Source organism: Corythoichthys intestinalis, chromosome 22 (assembly GCF_030265065.1).
Source record: "Corythoichthys intestinalis isolate RoL2023-P3 chromosome 22, ASM3026506v1, whole genome shotgun sequence".
Taxonomy (NCBI): domain Eukaryota; kingdom Metazoa; phylum Chordata; class Actinopteri; order Syngnathiformes; family Syngnathidae; genus Corythoichthys; species Corythoichthys intestinalis.
In genome coordinates this window covers 9,345,616-9,371,309 of record NC_080416.1, presented here as the reverse complement: position 1 = coordinate 9,371,309, position 25,694 = coordinate 9,345,616, and the positions used below count along the sequence as shown (strand labels likewise).

The 25,694-nt window shown below is 37.6% G+C and overlaps 1 protein-coding gene across 4 annotated transcripts in view; it reads right to left on the bottom strand.

Annotated features, from left to right (window-relative positions):
• hivep1 (HIVEP zinc finger 1) overlaps positions 1 to 25,694 on the bottom strand; it is a 77,450-nt gene that overhangs the window by 37,282 nt on the left and 14,474 nt on the right. The window contains exons 1-2 of one of the 4 annotated variants that reach the window (XM_057827360.1): positions 8,390 to 12,509; positions 8,197 to 8,319 (exon numbers count right to left, since the gene is read on the bottom strand). The exons of the other annotated variants lie outside the window; for them this stretch is intronic. Coding sequence (XP_057683343.1) covers positions 8,197 to 8,227 — 31 coding nt within the window. The 5' untranslated portion in view covers positions 8,228 to 8,319; positions 8,390 to 12,509. Of the gene's footprint in view, positions 1 to 8,196; positions 8,320 to 8,389; positions 12,510 to 25,694 lie in introns of those variants that run through there. 4 annotated transcript variants of the gene reach the window in all.

The window sequence follows — 25,694 nt, the reverse complement described above, 5'->3', positions numbered from 1 at the left end:
GAGCAACGGCCCCCCGATCGGAACCCAAGCGGTGTTCTGTTATTGGACTTCTGTGCTCGTCACGGTTTGTTCATAACGAACACCACGTTCAAACATAGGGGTGTCCATATGTGCACTTGGTACCAGTCTGCTGGGAACGTCTGGCAGAATCTCCTGTCAGAAAGAGATTCAACACCCACCTCCGACAGCTACAACAACAACTGCAACAACTTCTCCATTGTCCCAGGGGAGGTGGTGGACATTGAATTCGAGTGGGCCATGTTCCCCACCTCCATTGTTGGGGCAGCCAAGTGAAGCTGTAGCCGTAAGGTGGTTGGTGCCTGTCATGGCGGCAATCCCCAAACCCACTGGTGGACACCTGCGGTAAGGAATGCTGTCAAGCTGAAGAAGGAGATCTATCAGGCATTTTTGGCCTGTGGGACTCCGGAGGCAGCTACAGGTACCGGCTGCCCAAGCACAATGCAGCTTCGGCGGTCGCCGAGGGAAAAACTCGGCCATGGGAAGAGTTCGGCCATGGGATACGACTTCCGGACGGCTTCGAGGAAATTCTGGTCCACCATCCGACGTCTGAAGAGAGGAAAGCAGTGCACCATTAACACTTTGTATAGTGGAGATGGGATTCTGCTGACCTCGACTAGGGACGTCGTGAGTGGGTGGGGAGAATACTTCGAAGACCTCCTCAATTCCACCGACACGCCTTCCTTTGAGGAACCAGAGTCTGGGGACTCCGAGGTGGGCTCTTCTATTTCTGAGGTCGAAGTCACTGAGGTGGTTGGAAAGCTCCTCGGTGGCAAGGCCCCGGGGGTGGATGAGATCTGCCCGGAGTTCTTAAAGGCACTGGATGTTGTGGGGCTGCTGTGGCTGACACGTCTCTACAACATTGCGTGGACATCGGGGACAGTGCCTCTGGATTGGCAGATCGTGGTGTTGGTCCCCCTTTTTAAGAACTTTTGTTCCAAAACAAAAAATGGTATCAGATGCAGACTCTGTATCTGCAGATTCTCAAAATCAGGTGACTTGGACTTGATGCAAAAATATGCGATCTTGACTGTTTGTAGCCGAGACATCTATTTTTTGTTTTTGTTTTAGAGCTAGCAGTAAATTAACATATTTAAGCTCCATTGGCGGCTCTAGACGTCTAATCCATTTAGACTAGGAGAGGTGAATAAACTAATACTGATCAAACATTTTTCCATCTGGCAACATCTTAAATTAAAAAAAAACAAACAAAAAAAAAGGAAAAAAAGGGCAGCCCGAGATGTCACACAACCTTCGTAGAGTGTATCTTGGCTCTACTTCAGACATCATAAAAAAACTTGGCACAGCCTTCCATGTTGAAAGCGGTAATGGAAATGCAAATCGGGATGGAAAGAGTTGAGTCAGGCTTGACTGAAAATCCCAACGGAAAAGCCCATTAGGTCACTTTGGATTGGCTCGCCATTAAGCTTTTAAAAAGGTAAAACACGCTGGACATTTCTGGAGAGTTTGAGTAACTTTGAGTGTCAAAACCCACCCAACGGAACATTCGGTCCGACTGGTTTTGCTTTTTTTTTTTGTCACTGACGACCCTGTCAGACTTTGACCTCTCCGCTTGAACTCCCACAACTATGCTGTTTAACTGCGTAAAAAAAGAGGAAGAAGCCTCCAGCTTTATTTTTGCAACGGTGCGGCTTTTACAGGCAGCCCGCAAAAAAGCTGCAGAGATCTTTCTCAGGCCGGCGTCAAAACAACTTGCTGGTTTTGCTGTATCATTGCAAGGGAATACACGTTAGCGGAAAAATGTCAAAGGAACAATTTGGCTCTGTAATTACGCCGGGGTAAGGCAAGAACATAAAACCGGCGAAAATAGAAAGCACAAACAAATGGTGAGTCAAGAGTTTACAAAAGGTAAATTAGTGTTGCGTTAGTGTCTGCATTTTTTACTGGTGGAAAATGCAGGTTTTGCTAACAACCAGCAAAGTATACAACAACTTTCAGTTCTACGTGAACACCAAAGCTATTGTTAACAAAAACAAAATGGTGAAAAGTAGAGTTGAAATGACATTTTTATTTACCGATTAATCGATTAACTCGAGTAATTTGATTAGAAGGTTCGAATTTTGTTGCGTCAAGTATTCGTTTAATTAAAGGCGCTGTAATGGTTTGTTTTGAAAGTGTTTGCATTTAGTTTTATTGACTTGGGTGGATACACTGCCCTCTAGTGGCAACAGTGAATATGACATAACTCATTTCACATGGCTGAATCCAGCTGCTCCCCGTTACGACCAGCTTAAGTTTTTGTTTGAGCTAATGTTTTCTTAATGCATTCATAATTAAATTTATAGATATATTTAGCCGTTTTTTGTAGGAATATGTGTTTGAACCATTTGTTAAGAGCATTGTAAAAAAAAATTTGCATTTTATAGCATTTAAGCTAGCGGATTTTTGCTATGTAAGTTAGCCAATTGTTCTTTTGTTGTACTTAGATTTATTTATTCATTTTTTCCATTTCCTTTGAGGCTCAGGTCATCTATTTTATTTTTTTTATGTTCTTTATCTGATTACTCGATTATTCGAACTAACTAGTTCATCGATTAATCGACTACTAAAATAATCGATAGCTGCAGCTTTACTAGTCAGTACAATGTAAGCTGGCTCATTTTGATTTATTTACTAGGAGAAAATATTAAACAGGAAAGGGTTATGGGGGACTTAAATGAAAAAGGCAGACAGAAGAGAAGAACAAACAACATGCCCACCGTATTTTTCGACGATAACTCGGCATAAGGTTAATTAATAATTTAGAAAAACTCAAATGTATCTTTTTAAAAAATAAAAAAGTTCGTCATTCATATTTTTTTTTGAAAAAAAGAGAAAACAAAATACAGTGAGCTCTTGTTTTTTGCAGTTAATAGGGACCAGAACCCGCCGCAATTTTTTTGGGTGTGTTCAATGTATTTATTGAGATTTAGCATTGGAAGGAGATACATATAAGACATGTTTTTCACTTTTTTCCCCAAAGTATAATTAAAAAAAATATATATATATATAAATATATATATATATATATATGTTTTTTTAAGCACTTCAAAAAGTTTTAAACATGTAACTGTCCAACCAAATTATTTTTAAACAAGAATAAAGTAGTAGAAAAATGTTTGGCTTTATTATATGCTTCTTTGATTGAGTCTCCTCAAATCCGCTCGGGCAGCTCAATTACACACAATGAGATGCCACAGCAACTGTTTAAGAAGTTAAACGATGGTTGACGCATGCGGCGCTTTTGAAGTTTGTGACTCTGGCAAGATCAAACACATTACTCTGTCAATCATCGTTAACTTTCATAAGCAACTCCAGTGCACATGCACTGCCTGAAAAACAAAGACCAGGGAGAAGGAGGGCGCGAGAGTGAAAAAAAATCCCTGGTGGCTTGAAGTTTGAAGTAGCGAGAGATCACTGTATTCTGATTCATGCAATCCTTGATCTCTTATTGAGGACTACAGAAATTATGTTTAAATCATTATTAGCAAGCAAATGTTCTTTTTTTTGTACTTTTTAAATTTCTTAATTTAAAACAAAAAGGAAAAACAGTACATATTCTAAACACTATCAATATTTCAATTTAATATTAGCAAAAGAAAACATTCTGTTGACGCACATGATTCCATTTGGCGAGCCACACATAATGATGTAGCGGGACCCGATCTGGCCCTGCATCCCTCGAGTTTGACACCTATAAATTAACTCTTTCCAGCCAAATGACGCAAAAACTGGTCAACACTAAGCCTAACGTTGCGTTCCAAAAACGAGGTTCTCGCCAACTACCTAATTTAACTCATTCGCTCCCATTGACGCAATGGAAGAAAGGGTCTATTTGAGCTTCTCCTAATGAGATCGGAGGCTTATGAGGCTCAGCGGCAGTGAGAATAAGACAAGGTAATGAGGCACCGCAGGAAATAAAGGATCTACATGTTGCCAGGTCATTGATCAAGTTACAAAACCCACGTCAGATCCGGCATCTTCGCCTCCAGTGTTTAGATTACAAAATCAAACCCTTTCAACCATCAAAATTTTCTCCATCGGGGGAAAAACTAAGACGCTAATGGGGGCCGTCATGATGGCGAGAAGCGCGGCTATGTCGATGCCACTAATGATTTCATTGAAAAAATATATATGAGATGTTTGGACGGGCACTACTGTTTTGCAACTTCAAAAGAAAGGAAAGAAGCGAGACTTTGTGGCTCTGCTATGCGTTAGTGTTACCAATTATAGCCTCAACGCTCGACAACCCCGATGACATCATGATGACATCACCTTTTTTCCCGTTAAAATCAAGTACAGCTAAAGAAAACATTTTCAGAACATAAAGACAAACAGATCTGGAATGCGAGCGTATGAACGTGTTTCAGGGCCATTGACGACGATAGAGGTCCGATCCCGTCAGTGACAACCAATGAGTCATAAGTACAGAGTGAGTAAAGCTTTAGTGTATGCATCAGTTGATAAAACAGCTCCCACAGACATTGCGCCATGCCTTTCCATAGGGGGCCGACCCAGGCAGAACGTTGAGTTGGCCTTCACTCTGATAAACTCAAACACATGCTGCGTTCTAACGCCGGATTAGGTGGAAATAGGACAATGGTTTAACTGCATACAAGCAGGCAGGAGTGTCTCAAGATTGATTTGGTCAAGGATTCAAGGTAATAATGATATTTTTTCACACCATGCATGCACTTTGAAACGTTGTGAATACAATGAAATGAATGGAAAAAATTAGCCTAACTTTAGCTTGAAATATTTACGTGAAATGAACGATAACTGCCAGGATTTCTTATTTTTAACCAAGTGTCTAGAGTGTTTTACGTTCATATCCAAAGAAATCACACGATTGAAGCATCTATTGACAAGAATTTTCAATTGAAAAACCTCTGTTTTGTGACGGCGGCCATGTTGGATTATACATTACCGTGACTTTTTCTTGAAATATTTATGTAAAATGAACAATAACTGCCCGTTTTTTTTGTTTTTGTTTTTGCTTTTAACCAAGAATCTAGACGGTTTTACGTTCATATCCATAGAAATTTCGCGATTTAAGAATATATTTGCAAGAATTTTTAACTTAAAAAGCTCTGTGTTTCGTGATGGCCGCCTTGTTGAATTACACAATACTGCCAAATAACTTTTGCTTGAAATATTGACGTAAAATGAACGATGACTGCCCGTTTTTGTTTTTTTGCTTTTAACCAAGAATCTGGACTGTTTTATGTTAATATCCATAGAAATTCCACAATTTAAGCATTTATTTACAAGAATTTTCAACCTAAAAAGCTCTTTGTTTTGTGACGACCACCATGTTGGATTACACAATACCGTAACTTTTGCTTGAAATATTTACATAAAATGAACAAAAACTGCCTGTTTTTTGCTTTTGACCAAGAATCTAGACCAGGGATGGGCAAACTATTCCACAAAGGGTTTCCGTTCCAACCCATCAAGAGGAAACCTTTTCATCAATCTGGTGTCTTGCAAGCCCAATCGGTTAATCGCAGTCAGGTGCTTCTTGTTTCAGCAGAAACCTCATTGGTTAAACTGTCTCTACTGGATCAGTTGGAACAAAGACCAGGACCCACTATGGCCCTTGAGGACCGGTTTGCCCACCCCTAATCTAGACTGTTTTACATTCACATTTATAGAAATTCCGCAGTTTAAACATTTATTTACAAGAAATTTCAACTTAAAAAGCTCTTTGTTTTGTGGCGGCCGCCATGTGGATTTTGTATCCCTACACTGTAGTGGAATTCAACCTAAATAAGTTATGATTGTATATAGAAAAATGCAAATTTTGCTTTTGTTGAGTAAAATTAAGATGATTCTGCATGCGTTCCTCAAATTGAGTAAAATTGCTTTGCATGCTTTCTTCAAGTATTAAGTTTCTGATGTGAAAATTGAGTGATTAATTAGCTGTTGAAAACTTGCACTGAATTTAAAAAAAAAAAAAAAAAGTTGCTATTTTGGGCAAAAACTTGTATATTAAATATTGCTATTGATCCTAAAAATATAGGTGACTATCTCAGCATTTGGTGATTTTTGGGCATCTATTGTAAAATTTGAGATTAAAAAAAATAATCGGGATTTTATTAGGGAAAAAACTTTGAATTTTTTCATGTAGCTGCTCATGGAGACTCATATGCCTAAGGAAGGTGCCTGTTTCGATTCAAGGCCGCTAGCGGCTTTGGTTTCAAAAATGTTTGAATTTTAAGTGATCGTCCCCGAGCCCTGTGTCCCGTCAACTAATGTTGAAGTCTATGCTTTAAAAAAATACATGTATAAATGAATAAATCTAATACAAAAAGTATATAATTCAAATGAATAAAAACCTCGATAACACTCAAAAGTTTATGGATTAAAAATTCATAGTATTTAATTTTTCTGTAAATATGTACTTATAATGATGTTTTCTAAAATTACTTTTGAATAAACTCACACCTCTGAAACATTCACTCCAAAGTTTGCATCATAACAGAAGCAAGCTGTCAATAGCAGTCAACAAGTTAATTGGAATTTGGATTTTTTTTTTTGGGGGGGGGGGCTCACCCTGTCACTCACAAAGTGGTAAAGCCAGTTCAACAAGATCAAACATCTATCACCGTCAATGGCATTGAAACATGATCATTCACTGCCAACCCAGCGGGGAAATCCTTAGCCATGCATCTAAGTTAGGACCTGCTGTATCTCTGGAGCGAGCTGTTGCGTAACAGCTCATCTCCAGCCGCCGCAGCGCCGGCTTATCCCGTCCCCCCGCTCGCGTAGGACGTTGCGGGAACTCGGCGCTGAAGCTGAGATGCGGCGAGCAGACTTGGACTGACATTATTGTTACAACAGAGGACGTGAGCCAAGAGGAAGGACGAGCTAGGAGGGGTCATTTCCTGTCTGCTCAAAGTCATCATTCTTCACTAAACCCCCAAATTTTGACATTTCTTGACATTCTTGTTTCGTCGGTTGTGAAGCACTGAAAGAACTGGCAGTGTTAGAATCCATAGATTGATCGCAAAAGGAGATAAATCGCAGATTAATCGACGGATGACTCAATCGAAACCATCGAACCATTGCAAAATTATTCAACAGATTATTAATTCATGTGTCAGTGCGGGTGACGATTTGATTTAAATGAATCGGAAATTTAGTCAACAGATGAATCTTTTAAAACTAGGGCTGCAGCTATCGATTATTTTAGTGGTCGATTAATCGTTGAACTAGTTAGTTCGAATAATCGAGTAATCGGATAAGAAACATGAAAAATTAAAATACCTGAGCTTAACCTTCAACGGTATAAAAAAATAAATGCGGATCTAAGTACAACAAAAGATTGGCTAACTTACATAGCAAAAGTCCGCTAGCTTAAATGCTATGAAAATGCTAACGTTTTTTTTTACAATGCTCTTAAGAAATGGTTCACATATTACCACAAAAAAACAGCTAAATATGCCTATAAACTAAATTGAGAATGCATTAAAAAAATCTCAAACAAAAACGTAGCTTATGTTGGTCTTAACAGGGAGCAGCTGGATTTAGCCATGTGAAATTAGGCAGACCAAATGGCAGTGTTTCCACCCTAATCAATCAACACTTTCAAAACAAACCATTACGCCACTTTAATCGAGTTAATCGATTAATCGTTGCAGCACTATTTGAAACCATCACTTTATTGCAAAGTTATTCAACAGCTTGTTCTATTATTCACTTATTCACTACTAATGATCATGTGTCCGTGCCTTTTATGGTGATAGACGTCCAATCCATTTTGACTAGAAAAATAAAAAATCCTAGATTAATCGCAAATTTAGATGAATCTATCAAAACCATCAATTAATTGCATAATTATTTCATAACTTAATCTAATATTAGCTCATGCCCTGGCAACGATCATGTGTCAGAGCCATTGACAGTTATAGAGATCCAATTAATTCTAGCTTTCAGCGTCAGAATCCATAGATTAATCACAATTAATCTATATGAATCTATCAGTTAACTAAGGGAACAGATCAACAATGACTGTTGTTCGCCGAACCAGCCGTTAAAAAAATCTGTTTCTACATTGACCGAACAGTAACTTTAACACATTAACACTTACAAAAGTATGACTCAAACTAAGTAAACACACCAACAACATTTCTACCATTCAAACTGCTTTAACGTTACTACACAATTTTAACTCACTGGCTGCCACTGACCACGATGTCCATTCCATTCGGACTGCGAGAGGCCAGCAGCGAACGTCTATGGCCGTCAGTGGCACTGAAACATGATGATTCGACGCACGTAAAATGCTGCAGAACAACCCTGAAAAACGACTCGACTTTTTAAGAAGTTAAAAAACAGAACTTAACACAAACTGATGACTTGACAGTACCTGTTGTTGAGTAGTTTGAAGAAGTCTAACTGCTTTCCCCTCCCCGAGCGAACACCTGACATTCCTGACCGATAATCTCTGACATTCCTGGGCTTGCTCCGATTTCCGCCAAGAACGAGATAATTTTTTTTTGTTATAAAATCAAGAAGAGGAGCGCTTAAAGTCAAGCGTCTGCTTGTCGTCTGCCACGAGAGACAAACACTAGCTGCGCGTCTGAGCTGAGATTTCACTCCTCACTTCTTTCTCCTCCCTTTGTGTTCCTCCTCACCGCACTCCTCCTCAAGCCTTTTCTTTTTTTCAAATCACTTCCCAAAAATGAGGGAAAGCCCTGCCCGCCTGGATAGCGACTCCCCCAAAGATACGCCGTTTCAGTTCTACTAAAAATAAACAATCATTTCTCCGTATAAATAAGTGTCTCTCACGCGCTGTCAACATCAGATTAGCCGCTAACCTACTTGTTGCCCACAACCTCCCACGCCCTCGCCGAGGCTATAAATACTCATCTATCCCAGCGCATTGATCCCGCTGAATGCCGGCGGCCGCCGCAATCGGCGCATTGGGACTAATACCGGGCGAGAATTAGAGGAAGGAATTCCGAGACACGTTAGCTAAGTCAGACACAGAGTAGGAGGTGGAATGGACTGCCTCCGTATCAAAATACCAGGAGAAGATAGAGATTTTTACGACCAAGATGTCCAATTTGTGAAAGACTGCGTGTATCGTCATCAATGGCTGCCTATAGCCACTTTCGGACTGTAAGAACCCGAGTATTTAGTTCCTATAACTTAAGGCCTCAACAGTCGTAATAGGAACCATAGTCGGATTCGCAAATGGTTAGCGTGCCTGATATGAACTGCTGTGACGTAGTTGTCTGCACCACTGACGCATTATTTATTCGCCAAACCAACTTCTAGCAAAATAAGCTAAACGGAAAACAAGAAATGGATGGAATAGTTTCCATCGGCGAGCAAATCCAGCTAAAATTCGAAATTTTTATCTAGAACACTCAACAGACTATCAGTTGACGAGACGGCTCCTACAGACATTGCGACACAGCTTCCCGTAGGGGGCTGGGCCAGGCAGAGAGTAGGAAGTTTTCACTCTGATAAACCCAAACATACACTGCGTTTTAACGCCGGATTTAGGTGGAAACAGGACGAATGTTTTAGTGCATACAAATAGGCAGGAGTGTCTCAAGAGTGATTTGGTCAAGGATTCAAGGTAATTATTACATAAAAGAGCACCATGCATGCACTTTGAAACGATGTGAAAAAATTACATGAACGGAAACAAAGTGCAACTTTAGCTTGAAATATGTGCGTAATATGAATGATAACTAGAGCTGGGAATCTTTGGGCACCTTACGATTGGATTACGAATACGATTCAGCGGCTCCGAATCGATTATAAAACGATTATTGATGCACCCCCCTCCTTTTATTTATTTATTTTTTTAATGTTTTGTACATTAGTTCCAAAATTGTTCAAAAATCCTCTCAGGCTAAACCAAACTACTATTTCAGTATCAAGTTAACATATAAAAGTAAACAAATATACAAAAATAACAGTATATAAAAAAATCGACTCCCCATTCTGTATCAGCAGCTTTAAACTACATTCAATTAAATTAATGCTGTGAATCAACTGTTACAGTTGTTAAAATTGCTCCCGTTATTCCATAATTTCTCTTCTGTCTACTTTTGTCAAAGTTTTAACACTATTTCATCATTTAAAGATAGAGTCAAGACAAGATTCTGCCGATTTAGGAGTATTTTAGATAAAAAGTTAATTAGGTTCGCTACAACAGAACCTTCTAGAGAGGTCTACTGCTTTAAGATGGCGGCTGTTTACTTACGCCGGAAAGTCTGTCATTTCGCATCTCTGTTCAATAATACATGGTCTAACACCGATGTCATCTGTCATTTTGCATCTAGTTCTACATATATATGATATCTACTGTAGCCGTATGTTTGTAGCAACTAGCAACTGGGCGTTCTTTGTAGCGGCTGTCAGCTGCAGTCAGGTATGATTTTTTTTTTTTTTTTTATCTAGCGACATGAGTTGAACATGATATTTACTCTCGGTCCGTTCCTCATTGCGTCCCAAAGACCGCGCTGACTGTGTTTTACTTCCGCTTTACCTGGTATATTTCAATAATCGGAATTTGGATGTTTGTGAATCGTTCTCGAATCTTCCACGGCCGAATCGTGAATAATCTAAGAATCGGAAATTTTGCACGCCTCTAATGATAACTGTCAGTTTTTTTGCTTTTAACCAAGAATTTAGATTCTATGTTCATATTAAGGGTGTAACGGTACATGTATTTGTATTGAACCGTTTCGGTGCATGGTGCTCGGTTCGGAACGGAGGCGTACCGAACGAGTTTCTGACGTAATGTAACCCTTTTCGAAGCTGTGAGTCGATCGGGTTACAGTTTCTTTGTGTAGATTATATTTACTCCTTCTTCTCTAGTATAATGAGGACCAACACGGTAGGACAGTATAACCCAGAAATGTCAACGGCGCGACAACGTGGCCGCCACGAGAACGCAGTGAAACGCGGGCGTTAAAGTCAGTCAGCCAATGCACACTAGTCGCAGTGCAGCCGCATGTTAGACGCATCCCAAAAGCGGCTCAACACGACGCACGCGAAAAGAACGGCAGAGTTTATTATTTGACACGAGACGCGACCCACCTGCGTCAATACTACTATCGGTAGCTAGGATGGGGCAGACCGGAAGTCACTCGTGTAAAAATACAGTGGATCCAGTCGATTTTCAAACTAATATGCAATCGTAACCCACTTTTTGAATCAATCAGATCTCTTGAGTGGTAGATCGGGGGCACAATTGACTTGTCTTTGTTGATTTACTACTGTCTTCTCTCCTATAAAAATGACCAACACGGGCCCGTGTTCAACACAAAACCCTCCTACCACAACAAAACAAGTAGGAACTAATATTCACATAGGAACTAAAGTTATACAACATAAAATATACAATATAATTGAATACTTAATCACATTTGTAAAATATAAACAAATAAAATAAATAATAGCTCATTTCAATTAAATAAATTGAAATGAGCTAAAACACCTGTAATTAATAAGAATAATACACAGATCCTGCTTACACAATTAAATTTATTAATTTCTATGTGGCGCTTTAACTTGAGAAAATCCACCAATAAAGCTTTTGGAAACCGTTCATAAGAAAAAAAAAATATTCATAGAGGCATTTCATTTGTAAAATACATGTTAAAATCTTTGTCATTGGGATTGCTTTTCTCTTTAGCACAGGACTTCTTTTTTCTTCTTTCTTTCAGAAAGAAAGCTGACCAATACGAGGGGTCTGAAAGGCAAATTGTTGCTGGATTATCTTTAAATAACCGCTACTTTTTGAGCAGAATTCTAGCTTCGTATAGGCTAATGTTCCTATTGTTGAAAGCACAAAGGTGTGTAATAAACAACTAGCACATTTATATTTTGCATTTTATTTTCTTGCTGTACCGAAAATGAACCAAAACGTGACCTCAAAACCAAGGTACGTACCGAACCGAGATTTTTGTGTACCGTTACACCCGTAGTTCATATCTATAGAAATTCTGGGATTTACCCATTTATTTACAAGAAATTTCAACTTAAAAAGCTCTTTGTTTTGTGGTGGCCGTCATGTTGGATTTTGTACCTATACACAATTGCGTAACTTTACATTCAAATAATCAGGTCATTTTTGGCCAACTGCCGTTTTTTGGGGGAAAAAACCCTGTAATTTAGACAGTTCTGCATCCATGCAAAAAAATCGGTTTTTACGTATTTTTTTATATAACATTTCATCTAAAAATGATGAGGGCCAGATAGCTGGCAAGACGTGCTGAAGCAATAGTGACATCGGAATTCAACCTAAATGTTCAATATTGCTATTGATCCTAAAAATATAGGTGATTATTTCTGCATTTGGTGATTTTTGTGCATCTAGCATCAAATCTGAAATTTTTTTAGCCATTTTAAGTAGGGCTAAAGCTATCGATTATTTTAGTAGTCGGTTAACCGATGAACTAGTCAGTTCGAATAATTGAATAATCGGATAAGGAAAATACAAAAAATTTAAATCTGAGCTGAGCCTCCAACGGTATAAAAAAATAATAAAAGGGTGTAAGCACAACATAAGAACAATTGGCTAATTTACATTTTTTTTTAAATTAGCTCAAACAAAAACTTTGCTCATGTTGGTCTTAACAGGGAGCAGCTGGATTCAGCCATGTGAAATGCGTTATTTCATATTCACTGTTATCATTAGAGGGCAGTGTATCCACCCAAATCAATAATACTAAATGCAAACACTTTCAAAACCATTACAACGCCGTTTGAATAAACGAATACTCGAAGCAGCAAAATTTAATTCGAATCTTTTTTCTAATCGAATTACACGAGTTAATCGAGTAATCGTTGCAGCACTAATTTTTAGAATAGAATAGAATAGAATAGAATAGAATAGAATAGCCCTTTATTCACATTATACGGTTGGTTGTACAACGTTTGTAATACAAAAAAATAATCAGGATTTTATTAGGGAACAACTTTGAATTTTTTTATGCTGTTGCTCATGGAGACTCAAATATGCCTAAGGGAGGTGCCTGTTTTGGTTTACAGTCACTACCGGCTTTTGGTTTTGAAAATATTTGAGTTTTAAGTTTTTGAAAATAGGCACCGTCAACCGATAGTGAAGTCCATGAATAGTCATAGTGTAAGTTTAGCATTCTGCACATGCTCCATTCACAAGGTATCTTGGTCTTAAGTACAGAAAGTAGTTGTAGCTGCATATTGCATGTCGAAAAACTACGTTAGTTGAACATTAAGCTACTAATTGATGATAGAAAGTCCTAGGATAGCGAGTTTCTGGGCTTGAACGGAATGCAGAAATGACACGATTTCTGTTGGGTTCTCCATGCGTGAAAACAAAAGAATGTGAGTTATGTACTTTAAAATATTGACAAATCAGAAATGTTTTTTTTCCCACTACGAAGCAATGCAGGCTAGCATTCTGTGCATGCGCCATGCGCAAGAAATCTTGGTCTTTCAGTACAGGAAGTAGTTGTTGCTGCTAATACCTGTTGAAAAACAACGCTAGTTTAGCATTAACCCATTTATTGGTGGTAGAAAATACTGTGATAGCAATCTTTAGCAGAAATGACGTGATTTGCGTCATCGCCGTACTCTGTGCATTTAAATCGATGACTCGGAATGTCTAAAAAAAAGGGACTATAAATTGAACCCAAATATTAGCTGCATATAAACGCGCCCACTGTCACTGAGGAGTGTCCCGCTTAATGGGTATAATCAGTTTCCAGTTAAAAACAGTGTTTGCTTAACAGCCCCTTTGTCTGACATCACTCGCCCACTCTTTGACGGTGGATGTGCTTGATCCCTGCCATCCGCCCCCTTTGCTTCCCTCACATGCGCCTGTTTTCCTTGCCTGCTGACAGAGGTGGGAGGCATTTGTCTTTGCGCATGATTGCAGAAGCTCCCAGTTGCCTGCAGTGCGCCCTATTTGAAGATTCCACATCATGTCCGAAACATGACTCGAAATAAGTTTACTTAGTCGGTACACGTCAGCTGCTGAACCGGCCCGACCTCGCACTGCAATCCCGCTAAGCTACGTAAATGCTCTTCGCGGGTTTTCAATGGTTCCCTATCGACCCGCTTGATTCAGCTGGGTATGAACATGCAAGGACAAGTTCTGCCTTCGTCACCACCCATTTTTCACCAGTAGTGATTCATTGAAGAATCTGTGTGTCATTTGTTTGACCGTTTTTTCAATCAAATCAACAATGAAATTAGCCAGAAATGTGGGCTGTTAGCATATTTTGTTTTATGTAATGAAATTATCCAAAATTGCTTTGATGGCAACGTATTTCTCAGGCTAAATACAAAGATGGCACATTTATAGCTAAATAGGCATCTGTTAAATTAGCATATTAAGTTTTTAGGATCGCTTATAGCCTAAAAAACAAATTAAAGTCACACTTGTGTATAAGTCTCAGGCCTAGCCAAACTATGGAAATTGTGCGATTTATAGTCCAGAAAATATGGTATACATATTTTAAAAGCGTTTTGATGATTAAAGGTAATTGAAACACTCACTATATAAATGTATTAGTGCTGCAACGATTAATCGATTAACTCCAGTATTCGATCAGAAAAAAAAAATTCGAATTAAATTTGATTGCTTCGAGTATTCGTTTAATGAAAGTAGCATTGTAATGCTTTGTTTTGAAAGTGTTTGCATTTAGTTTTATTGATTAGGGTGGATACACAGCCCTCTGTTCTGCCTCATTTCACATGGCTGAATCCAACTGCTCCCCGTTAAGACCAACGTAAGCTAAGTTTTTGTTTGAGCTAATGTTTTTTAATGCATTCATAATTCAGTTTATTGCTATATTTAGCTGATTTGTGGGAATATGTGTCTGAACCATTTGTTAAGTGCATTGTTAAAAAAAAAAAAAAAAAAGTATTTTATAGCATTTAAGCTAGCGGACTATTGCTATGTAAGTTAGGCAATTGTTCTTTTGTTGTACATAGATCCTCATTTATTTTTATTTTTTTTAAATACCGTTTGAGGCTCAGCTTAGGTATTTTAATTTTTCATGTTCCTTATTAGATTACTTGAGTATTCGAACTAACTAGTTCATCGATTATTCGACTATTAAAATAATCGATAGCTGCAGCCCTAAAATGTACACTTAAAAATTTAATCCAACAATAAATCTACGAACAACATATATAAGTCCAACTTCTGTATAAGTCGCAGGCTGAGTCAAACTATGAAAAAAGTGCGACTCATAGTCCGAAAATTACGAAATATCGAAAAATTAACGTCACTTCGCCCCTCCTCCCTCACTCCCTCCGAAATAGATTGGACGTCGAGCACCGTCATTTTCACTGAAATGTGTTCATTAACTGCCAGTAGGTAGTTAGAACAACTTGGCCGGTTCTCACCACAATGAGTTAGAACTGATCAGGTTTTAAAGGTAAAGATTATTGGCAATGAAAGAGTTCATTAGTGTTACACAGTGTTGTTAATCTTACTTTAAAAAAAGTAATTAATTACAGTTACAAATTACTTCTCCCAAAAAGTAATTGCGTTTGTAACTCAGTTACCTGAATGTAAGAGTAATTAGTTACTTGGCAAAGTAATTGGTGATCATTTTCATGTTAAAAACAGGTCACACAATGTGAAGTTTAAAGGGTATTTTGGGACAATTGGCCTTAGCTCAATTCTTTACCCAAAACTTGACTAGACACAGGGGTATTGCAGATATTGCGATAACTAGATAGTAACCTTTGCTATGTGTGGAAGTCATTTAATGTTGTGAATCGACCGTTAAAGTTGTTAAAATTGCTCCTGTTATTGCATTAGTTCCCTGTGTAAGTTTTAAAACTATTTCATCATTTAAAGATAAATTTAAGTCAAGATTTTGCTGATTTCGGAGCATTTTAGATAAAAAGTTACTTAGGTTCGCTAGGAAGGTTCTCTACAACAGAGCCTTCCTGTGAAGTCTACTGCTTTAAGATGGCGGCTGTTCACTAACGCATCTAGTTCTTTGTTATACATGTTGCTAATGCAGCTGTGTCTGTCATTTGCATCTAGTTCTGTATATATGTGATATCTACTGAAGCATCATATGGCCGTTGTTTGTAAGCTATCGGCTACAGTCAGGTATTATTGGAGCCACCTAGCATAGTAGCATCGCGTTTGCAACGGCGTCACCCTCCCTTGCCTCCTCCCTGCTCTGCTCGCTCATCTCCGTGAGTCAGTCTTTTTCAGACTTTTCTCGCGCCAGTCAACCAACATAGTAACACACGCCTTTCCCGCCTCAGTCACGGTAACGGCGTTGCAAAGATGAGAAAAGTAATTAATTATATTACTCACTACTGAAGAAAATAACGCAGTTCGTAATGCCGCTATATTCTAACGCCGTTATTAACAACACTGGTGTTATAACATGTATCCATGTTAGGGCTTTAACTTTTAACCTCGAGTAGATGCGGCTTGTGTATGTTGAGTGCAGGTGCGCAGTCAGGCGCTGAGTGCTGCTTTTAAGGTCAGCTTGTGGCTTGTATTTATCAACACTGACACTTGCTGTGTCTCTGTTGAATATGATGTCTACCACCAACAGCCAATCACAGTGCGGGTGTGTGGTTAGCGCCAGTGTTGTGCTAGTTTGAGAGTTTTCAGCTTCCAGTAGGTTAGACATGTCATTTAAAGCAAGTGTTAGTTTTTCTTGTTATAGTTCTCATAAAACTGTGTTTCGGAAACATAAAACTAACTTTTTATAGTATGGGGTGTTTGTCAACGGATTTTTTTTTTTTAGAGTGTTATTTTTCTTTTCAAAAATGTCTTTTTTTGTTTTGTTTTGTTTTCATGTAAAATCTAAAATGCTACTTATCTTTAAATTTAAGTTTTATTAGTTTTCTAAACAAGAAAGCCTCCATTTTATTTTTATTTCATTCAGTTTTCCTTTTTTCATGTGTCTTCATGCACGACAGCTTAGCGTTACTTGATAAAGTTATGAAAAATCATCAACAATATGAAGTAAAACATTGAAATCTAAACAGAACACTTCATACTATGAGTGTGACAAAATAACGAAATGGTGATAAATCGTGATACTTTGAATCCCAAAATAGGCCTGCACAATATATTGTTTGAACGTCGTCATCGCAATGTGTGCATACGCAATAGTTCCATCGCAGGACGTGCAATTGTTTTTTTTTGTTTTTTTTGTTTTTTTTTTTAATGTAAACTTTTGTTTTTCCTCACAAAAGCAGCATTTGTGCAGGGACTCCTTTTATATACAGTGGGGCAAATAAGTATTTAGTCAACCACTAATTGTGCAAGTTCTCCCACTTGAAAATATTAGAGGGCCTGTAATTGTCAACATGTGTCAACACGAGCAGAGGCCGAGTATAGCGGTCTCCCGGCGGGCACGCGAAGAGGACTGAGGGGGATCTGCAACAAAATCTGAGTGGTCCTCTCGGTGGACAAGGAGCATCGTCATCCATAAAATGCGAGCCACCTCCGTATTAAAACGATCCTCTGAAAAATGGCGCGATCGGCCCAATTTCTCTAATGAATATAATGTCGGGTGAAAATTCTTTTAGTTTTAATATCGCAATATATTCCAAACCCCTAAAAATTACAATATCAGTTTTTTCCAATTTCGTTCAGCCCTATCCCAAAAGGTTATCCATATGATCCTGCCAAGAATCGATATATCGTTTTAAAAAGGTGTCACTGTTTAAAATATAAAGGAATCAACAAGTTGCTACCAAAATCTTCAACTAGGAATTGTGTCTCATTGACCCATAAATGCCCCAAAATCAACAGAAAGTGACCTAGATATGCCCCAAAATCAATAGTAAGTGACTGAAAATCAACAGAAAAAGACCTGAAATGCCTCAAAATGAAACTCATTGGTTGCCATTGACCGCCATAGACGTCGAATCCTTTTAAAGTGTTAATGTTCATTCGCTGCCACCCTCCCAGTTCAAATGGATTGGACGTCTACAAGTAATAAACTCAATTCACGGCAGACAAAATCATTTCCAACCCTTGTATCGATAATGTACCCAAACATCCCTCCACCTATCACCTCTTTGCTATTTTTCCTCTTTTGGCCATCTACGAAACCCGAAAGCGCTCAGTGGAGACTTTTGAAGAAGGTTAGCATTTAGGAGGACAACAAGCAGTTTGAAATGATTGCACAAAATTGCACGGCTTTTTCTCCCTCCCGCTCCGTGACGGGAGGAAAAGTGCTTGTGTTTTTGTTGATGTAAAAAATGTTGAGACAATAGCGATTTAGGACATTTATTCCCGACAATTGCTGATTAAATTGGTACGGCGCTAGCTAAAACAAATCGGGATTTTTCGATTTTTCTTCCTTGTCCTTGTTCATTCACAAAGTGTGATCATTTCCTCAGTGTTTGTCGGCTCGCTGCCATCGCAAGGAAATCTGTTGTTGGGTCTGCGCGATCGGCGTGTTATTGACTGAGCGAGGAGGCGGAAGTGTGGGTGGGAGTCAGTCAGTCTTTAAAATCTGTGTGTTATTTGTTGAAGTTCAAGTGAATGTTTCTGAGGTGACAATTTATTCAAGCGTCATAATCTATAGACCATTCATTTACATCAGTTATAGTTTAAGTTTTAACTATTTGACTCACTGGCTGGCATTGACGGATGTAGACGTCCGATTAATCTGGACAAACAATCACTGCCGACCCTCCTGGTCCAAATGGATTTGACGTCTATTGCCGTCAATGGCACCGAAATGTGATCGTTGACTTCCTCCGCCACTCTCGCCCCCTTCCACGTAGGAGGTTCCAGCAGTAGGACACAAGGAAGAGCACCTGCAGCCCGAGATTCATGGCGCTCTGTTTCCGTGGCAACCCCTTCATTGGGCTTCGCTTGTGCAAGCCATTAAGCAATGCCAGCTCCGTACACACATACATACTGAAAAAGCACCTCCACACAAGCAACCTTTTAAGGGTTTCCGGCGCTAGCTTTACTGCTTTTTATCTGTTTTGGAACAGTTTGAAACTTTTTTCTTCTCTGGATATGATATAGACTAATAAGTTGGGCTGCCACAATTAAATCAGTGATTATTTTTGTGATGACTTCATGTATAATTCTCGTTGTTTACTGATATATTAGTCTAGGCCAGGGGTGTCCAAACTTTTTGCAAAGGGGGCCAGATTTGGTGTGGGAAAAATGTGGGGGGCCGACCTTGGCTGACGTTCTTTACGTGGAACAATATATTTAAGCAAATTTTAGCAAGCCATTCTGTGTGTCACATTTGCTCTATTTTTTTTTTTTTTTGAATAATTTCAACAATCTCGCAACTAGCCTTTGTGGCGTTCTCTTTCGACTCTCGGCCTATTGCGAAATACTAATGCTGTAAAATTAAACTAGCTTCAAATTGCTTCAATTTCTCGCTACGTATCTTCCCTGTAATCTTGTCGTACATGTCAGTGTGTCTTGTTTGGTAATGTCGCCTCACATTGAACTCTTTAAAAACAGCGACAGTCTCTTTGCAAATGAGGCTGACACAGTTGTTGCGTATTTTAGTAAAGAAATAGTCCAATTTCCACCTATCCTTGAAGTGTCGGCCGTCGCAGTCAACTTTCTTTTTTTTGTTGCCATTTTAGAAAATTAGGAGTAAAGGGTCACACAGGGTAATTTTGCTCAGAGTGCTGCTACCTTTTAGTGGGTAAATGAGAAGCAGCATTTAGTGTGTAAGCTACTTCATATGCTGGTAGCAGTACTGCTGACCAATTTATTAAGTCTGCGTGCGGGCCAGACGTTAGTGATTTTATGACAGAGGCTGGGGGCCGTATGAAACTTGACCACGGGCCGCATTTGGCCCCCGGGCCGGACTTTGGACATGTCTGGTCTAGGCTTTACATTTTAGATGCAAATGGGTATTAGAATCAAAAACTATAGAGTATGGATATTATCTAACTGTGTAATCTCATTGGAGATTCACTACAAATTTAAGCATCTGCTTGCATCCAGGACTACGGAAAACACAGAATATTTACTTCTTTTTTTCTAAATCTATGATTTTACTAGTGCTGCAACGATTAATCGATTAACTCGAGTATTTGATTAGAAAAAAATATTCAAATTAAATTTTGTTGCTTCGAATATTCGTTTAATTAAAGTGGCGTTGTAATGGTTTATTTTGAAAGTGTTTGCATTTAGTTTGATTCATTAGGGTTGAGACACTGCCCTCTGGTCTGCTTCATTTCAAATGGCTGAGTCCAACCGCTTCCTGTTAAGACCAACGTAAGCTAAGTTTTTGTTTGAGCTAAGTTTTTTGTAATGCATTTGTAAATCAGTTTATAGATATACAGTGCCTTGCAAAAGTATTCGGCCCCCTTGAACATTGCAACCTTTCGCCACATTTCAGAAAACCTGTTGGTATCTGCACAAGACCTGAGACTGGGACGGAGATTTATCTTCCAACAGGACAATGATCCAAAACATAAAGCCAAATCTACAATGGAATGATTCAAAAATAAACATATCCAGGTGTTAGAATGGCCAAGTCAAAGTCCAGACCTGAATCCAATCGAGAATCTGTGGAAAGAGCTGAAGACTGCTGTTCACAAACACTCTCCATCCAACCTCACTGAGCTCGAGCTGTTTTGCAAGGAAGAATGGGCAAGAATGTCAGTCTCTCGATGTGCAAAACTGATAGAAACATATCCCAAGCGACTTGCAGCTGTAATTGGAGCAAAAGGTGGCGCTACAAAGTATTAACGCAAGGGGGCCGAATAATATTGCACGCCCCACTTTTCAGTTTTTTATTTGTTAAAAAAGTTTAAATTATCCAATAAATGTTGTTCCACTTCACGATTGTGTCCCACTTGTTGTTGATTCTTGACAAAAAAATTAAATTTCATATCTTTATGTTTGAAGCCTGAAATGTGGCGAAAGGTTGCAAGATTCAAGGGGGCCGAATACTTTTGCAAGGCACTGTATGTAGCAATTTTTTGTAGGAATATGTGTATGCAGCATTTGTTAAGAGCATTGTAAAAAAACGTTAGCATTTTATTGCATTTAAGCTAGCAGACTTTTGCTATGTACGTTTGCGAATTGTTCTTTTGTTGTACATAGATCTTTTTATATGTATATATATATATACCGTTTGAGGCTCAGCTCAGGTATTTTAATTTTTCATGTTCCTTATCCGATTGCTCGATTATTCGAACTAATTAGTTCATCGATTAATCAACTACTAAAGTAATCGATAGCTGCAGCCCTAGATTTTACGTAAAAAAATAAAATATAAATATTTAGATTCTCATAAATTCATATTTAAATAAACTTGAAAAGTGTTGAATTTGAAAAAAATATATTTTAAAATACTTTTTAAATAAAGATAATATGAACGAAAATGTTCCTTTTTTCTAAATCAAAACTAAAAATGTTGTCCTAAAATGTTTTTTAAATTAATTTAAAAAATATATATATTTCTTTTAAAATAAAAAAAACTTTTTAAATGAAGTAAATAATCGTATTATTTGTCATTTTTTTCATTTTTAATGGAAAAAATTTTTAGTCTAAAAATGTATGTATTGTAAATATATATGTCTATTAATATTTTGAAATAATATTTTTTAGTCAATATTAACTAAAAACCTTCCTTTTTTCAATACAAATTTAAAACTTTCTAAAAAAGTATTTTTAGATAAAATACTTTCCCGAATAAATATTCACCATTTTTCCTTTTTGTTTCCTGATCGAATATTCACTGAATTTACCGTATGTTTTTTCCATTTCTTTAAAAATATACATATTTATTAAAAGGGTTATATTATACATCAAATACATTAATATTCAAATTTTCTTATATATTTATTTTTATTATATTCATATTTAGATATTTTTTATTTTTCAATGTTTTTCAGTAAACAAAAATGTTTTTTTAAATGTCTTAAAATAAAAAAATACTTTCTAAATAAAGAAAATACTTGTCTTAACTCTTTCCTTTTTCAATATTTTTTTTTCTAAATATATATATATTCAGTGTGTGTATATATATGAATTTAAAACGCTATTTCAATTTTTAAAAATTAAAAATGCTTTTAGTCTGAAAATGTATATTAAATAAAATGTTGAATCTAATATTTCTTTTAAAGAATTCTTAAATACATTATCCATTTTTACAATAAAAATGAAAAAAGTAAAATACTTTAAGAAAAGAAAATACAAACGGTTGTTCCTTTTTTTAAATGAAAAGGTTGATTTTAAGTATCTATTTTTAAAAATTAATAGAATATTTGCTGTATTTCACCCTCCCCCCCCCTTTTACAATGGGGGAAAAAAAATCTCATATGGAATATTTTCTATGTAGAGGCAAATTTTGAGGTCAACAATGTCACTCAACGACTATCAAAGTAATTCTGTGATTAATTTGATCATCGACTATAGTTGTCGAATCATCATGGGAGCCTTAATACGTGTATTCGCTCACCCACAATCCCTCAATGTGTCACGCACACATCTCCAAAACAATGCGCCATCCATTCATTCCCAGCATTTCCCCGCGGGGAGACCTTCTTGCACGGCTCAAGGCCTCTTTGCTGACGTGAGCGCGGCCAAATCCTGTTTGGCTCCCGCCTGGATTTTCCCCTCATCATCGCGCCTCCTACGCCGCGCCGTTGCTCACCTTTCCGAGAAGCCGTGGCGGCTCACCTGGCGAGTGTGCACCGGAGCTAACGAGAAGAAGAAGGTCAGCGTTCGTTAGCTCCAATTTGACTTGGCTCGCCTTGAGCCCTTCACTAATGCTTCACTTTGAAAAGTTTAAGCCGAGTAATTTGACTGACTGGCTACTTTGTTACTCACCCACACACATGCTGACCCGATAGGTCATCTTTCTTACAAAACTCACTCTTGTTAAATAATGCTCCACGAATGCCTCATGCAGTATTGACATGCTTCAGCACAACTTATCACACTGGGGGAAACACACAAATGCAGTAAATCATATTTACGAGCAGGAATGTGGTTCGACTATGATATTAGTCACTGGAGATCAATAAATAAGCAGTAGTTCAATTTGTGAGTTTGTGTAGTGAAAACCAAGCAGACTAGTGCTGCAACAATTAATCGATTAAATCAAGTATTTGATTAGAAAAAAAGATTCAAATTAAATTTTGCTGATTCGAGTATTCGTTTGATTAAAGTGGCTTTGTAATGGTTTGTTTTGAAATTGTTTGCATTTAGTTGTATTGATTCAAGTGGATACACTGCCCTCTAGTCTGTCTCATTTCACATGGCTAAATCCAGCTGCTCCCTTTTGAGTTTTTGTTTGAACTAATGTTTTTTAAATGCATTGGTAATTTAGTTTCTAGGTATATTTAGCCGTTTTTTGTGGGAATATGTGTCTGAACCATTTGTTTAGAGCTTTGTCAAAAAGAAAAAAGAAAAAGCATTTTATAGCATTTAAGCTAGCGGACTTTTGCTATGTAAGTTAGCCAATTGTTCTTTTGTTGTACACAGATCCTCATTTATTTATTTATTTTTTATGCCGTTTGAGCCTCAGCTCAGCTTTTTAATTTTTTATGTTCCTTATCCGATTACTTGATTATTTGAACTAACTAGTTATTCGATTAATCGACTACTAAAATAATCGATAGCTGCAGGCCTAAAGCACACCAAAGACAACTTCAACAAGGTGACTGAATTGAACTGTTGTTTTAACCCCTTACAGGGAGAGAGGTCACTACAGTTGACAGCGATTCAAAAGTGAGTATTTTTCATTATTTAAAATTTGTTAACACTTAAGACCTTTTACCCTTTACAGTAGCGATGTCCCGATCACATATTTTTGCCACCGAGTCAGAGTCACCTTATTTTGAAAATCTGCCGATACAGAGTCCCGATCCGATACCGTGAAAAATAAATGTTTTTGTTTTTATTTGAACAAAAGTTCCAAACATGTTATAGTACTGTACTTTTTACAGTACTTCCTCTTCCGCTTTTTCCTGGAGTGCTGCAAAGTATAAAACAGTGTTGTTTTCGTCAACAATCACAATAACGAAAATATTTTGTCGACGTACAATTTTTACATGACAATGACGAGACGATAACGAGCTAAAAACGTGTCTTGGGAAACTAAAACATAATGACATGAATGCCATTGTTCGTCTGACGAGACTAAAACCCGTCAGTTTCCGTTACATGTTCATGACTGACATTTTGTGTTTAGTTAGCCTACATCGTAGCAGTGTCTGATTGTGTCATTCATATGATGTGCTGCGCCCCCTCAACTCACCTACTAGTTTCCCCATTGCTTTTTTGAAGACAATCACGGAAAGATTTGCAATATGCAATGTTGGTTTGCCTTTAAAGGTCTGTGCTAAGTGATCCTCACACACTAAATGTAACTCGTAGCATTAGCATTGCGTTAGCATTAGGCTATTGCTAACTGTGAGTGTCCTTTTAAACTCCGATAATTTTTTTCTTTTTTTTTAACATACATTTCTTGACGTCCAGGTAGGTATAAATAATTTAAAATAATGTACAGTTTTTTTCTGCTGAGTGTGTATTATCACGCAATAGATTTGTAGATGCTACAATATGTGGTCGTCCGTCAATGTTCATTTGAAATCCTTAGAAACCTTGTTATTTATTTATGGAGTATGAGTTTCAAATTTACAGACGTAAATATTGCGTAAACGTCGACGATACCTAGATGAAGACACATTTTGAAATGACTAAGATATGACTAGGACAAATAAGTATTATTGTACAAAAGACAAAAATTAAAATGGCTGCCAATAACAACACTGGTATAAAACTACAAATACAATGGCATTGGCAAAACAAAACAAGAAATATACAGTGATCCCTCGTTTTTCGCGGTTAATAAAGTAAAAGTAGCCCCCCCGTTCTTTTTTTTTTGTGTGTGTGTGTGTTCAATGTATTTATTCCAATTTAGCATTGCAAAGGTGTATATATATATATATATATATACACATATATATATATATATGACATGTTTATTCACTTTTTCCCCAAATAAAAAAAAACAAAAACATATACAGTATATACAGTATATATATATATATATATATACACACACACATATATTAATAAATGTTTTTAAGCACTTAAATGTAATAATTACGATACGTTTTAAACATGTTACTGTCCCACCGAATTATTTTTAAACAGGAATAAAGCAAAAAAATACTTTATTAAATACTAAATTGTGTGAGTCCACACAAATCCAAAGCTGCTAACTTACACACAATGAGTTGCCACTGTAACTGTTTAACAAGTTGATGATTGACACATGCTGCGCTTTGAAACCCGATTCTCAGGCAACATCAAAAGGCAACATCAAACAACGTCTGTCAATCATTGTTAACTTTAATAAACAACTCCAGTGCACTCACTGCCTGACCAACAACAAGCAGGAAGAGGCAGGGAGGGAGACTGAAACTACGCGATCGGCTCGGGACATCTCATCTGTTTTGTTTTGGGGTTTTTTTAAAATTGATTTTAAAAAATCTGCGATGGACTGAGGGCGCGAAGTTTGAAGTGCGAAGTAGCGAGGGATCACTGTATACGTTTTAAAGTCGCTCCTGAGTATAAGTCGCACCAGCCATAAAATGCCCAACGAAGAGGAAAAAAACACATACCGTATTTGCCCAAATATAAGACAGTGATTTTTGCATTGAAATAAGACTGAAAAAGTGGAATTCGTCTTATATTCGGGGTCTGCTGAACTTGAGTA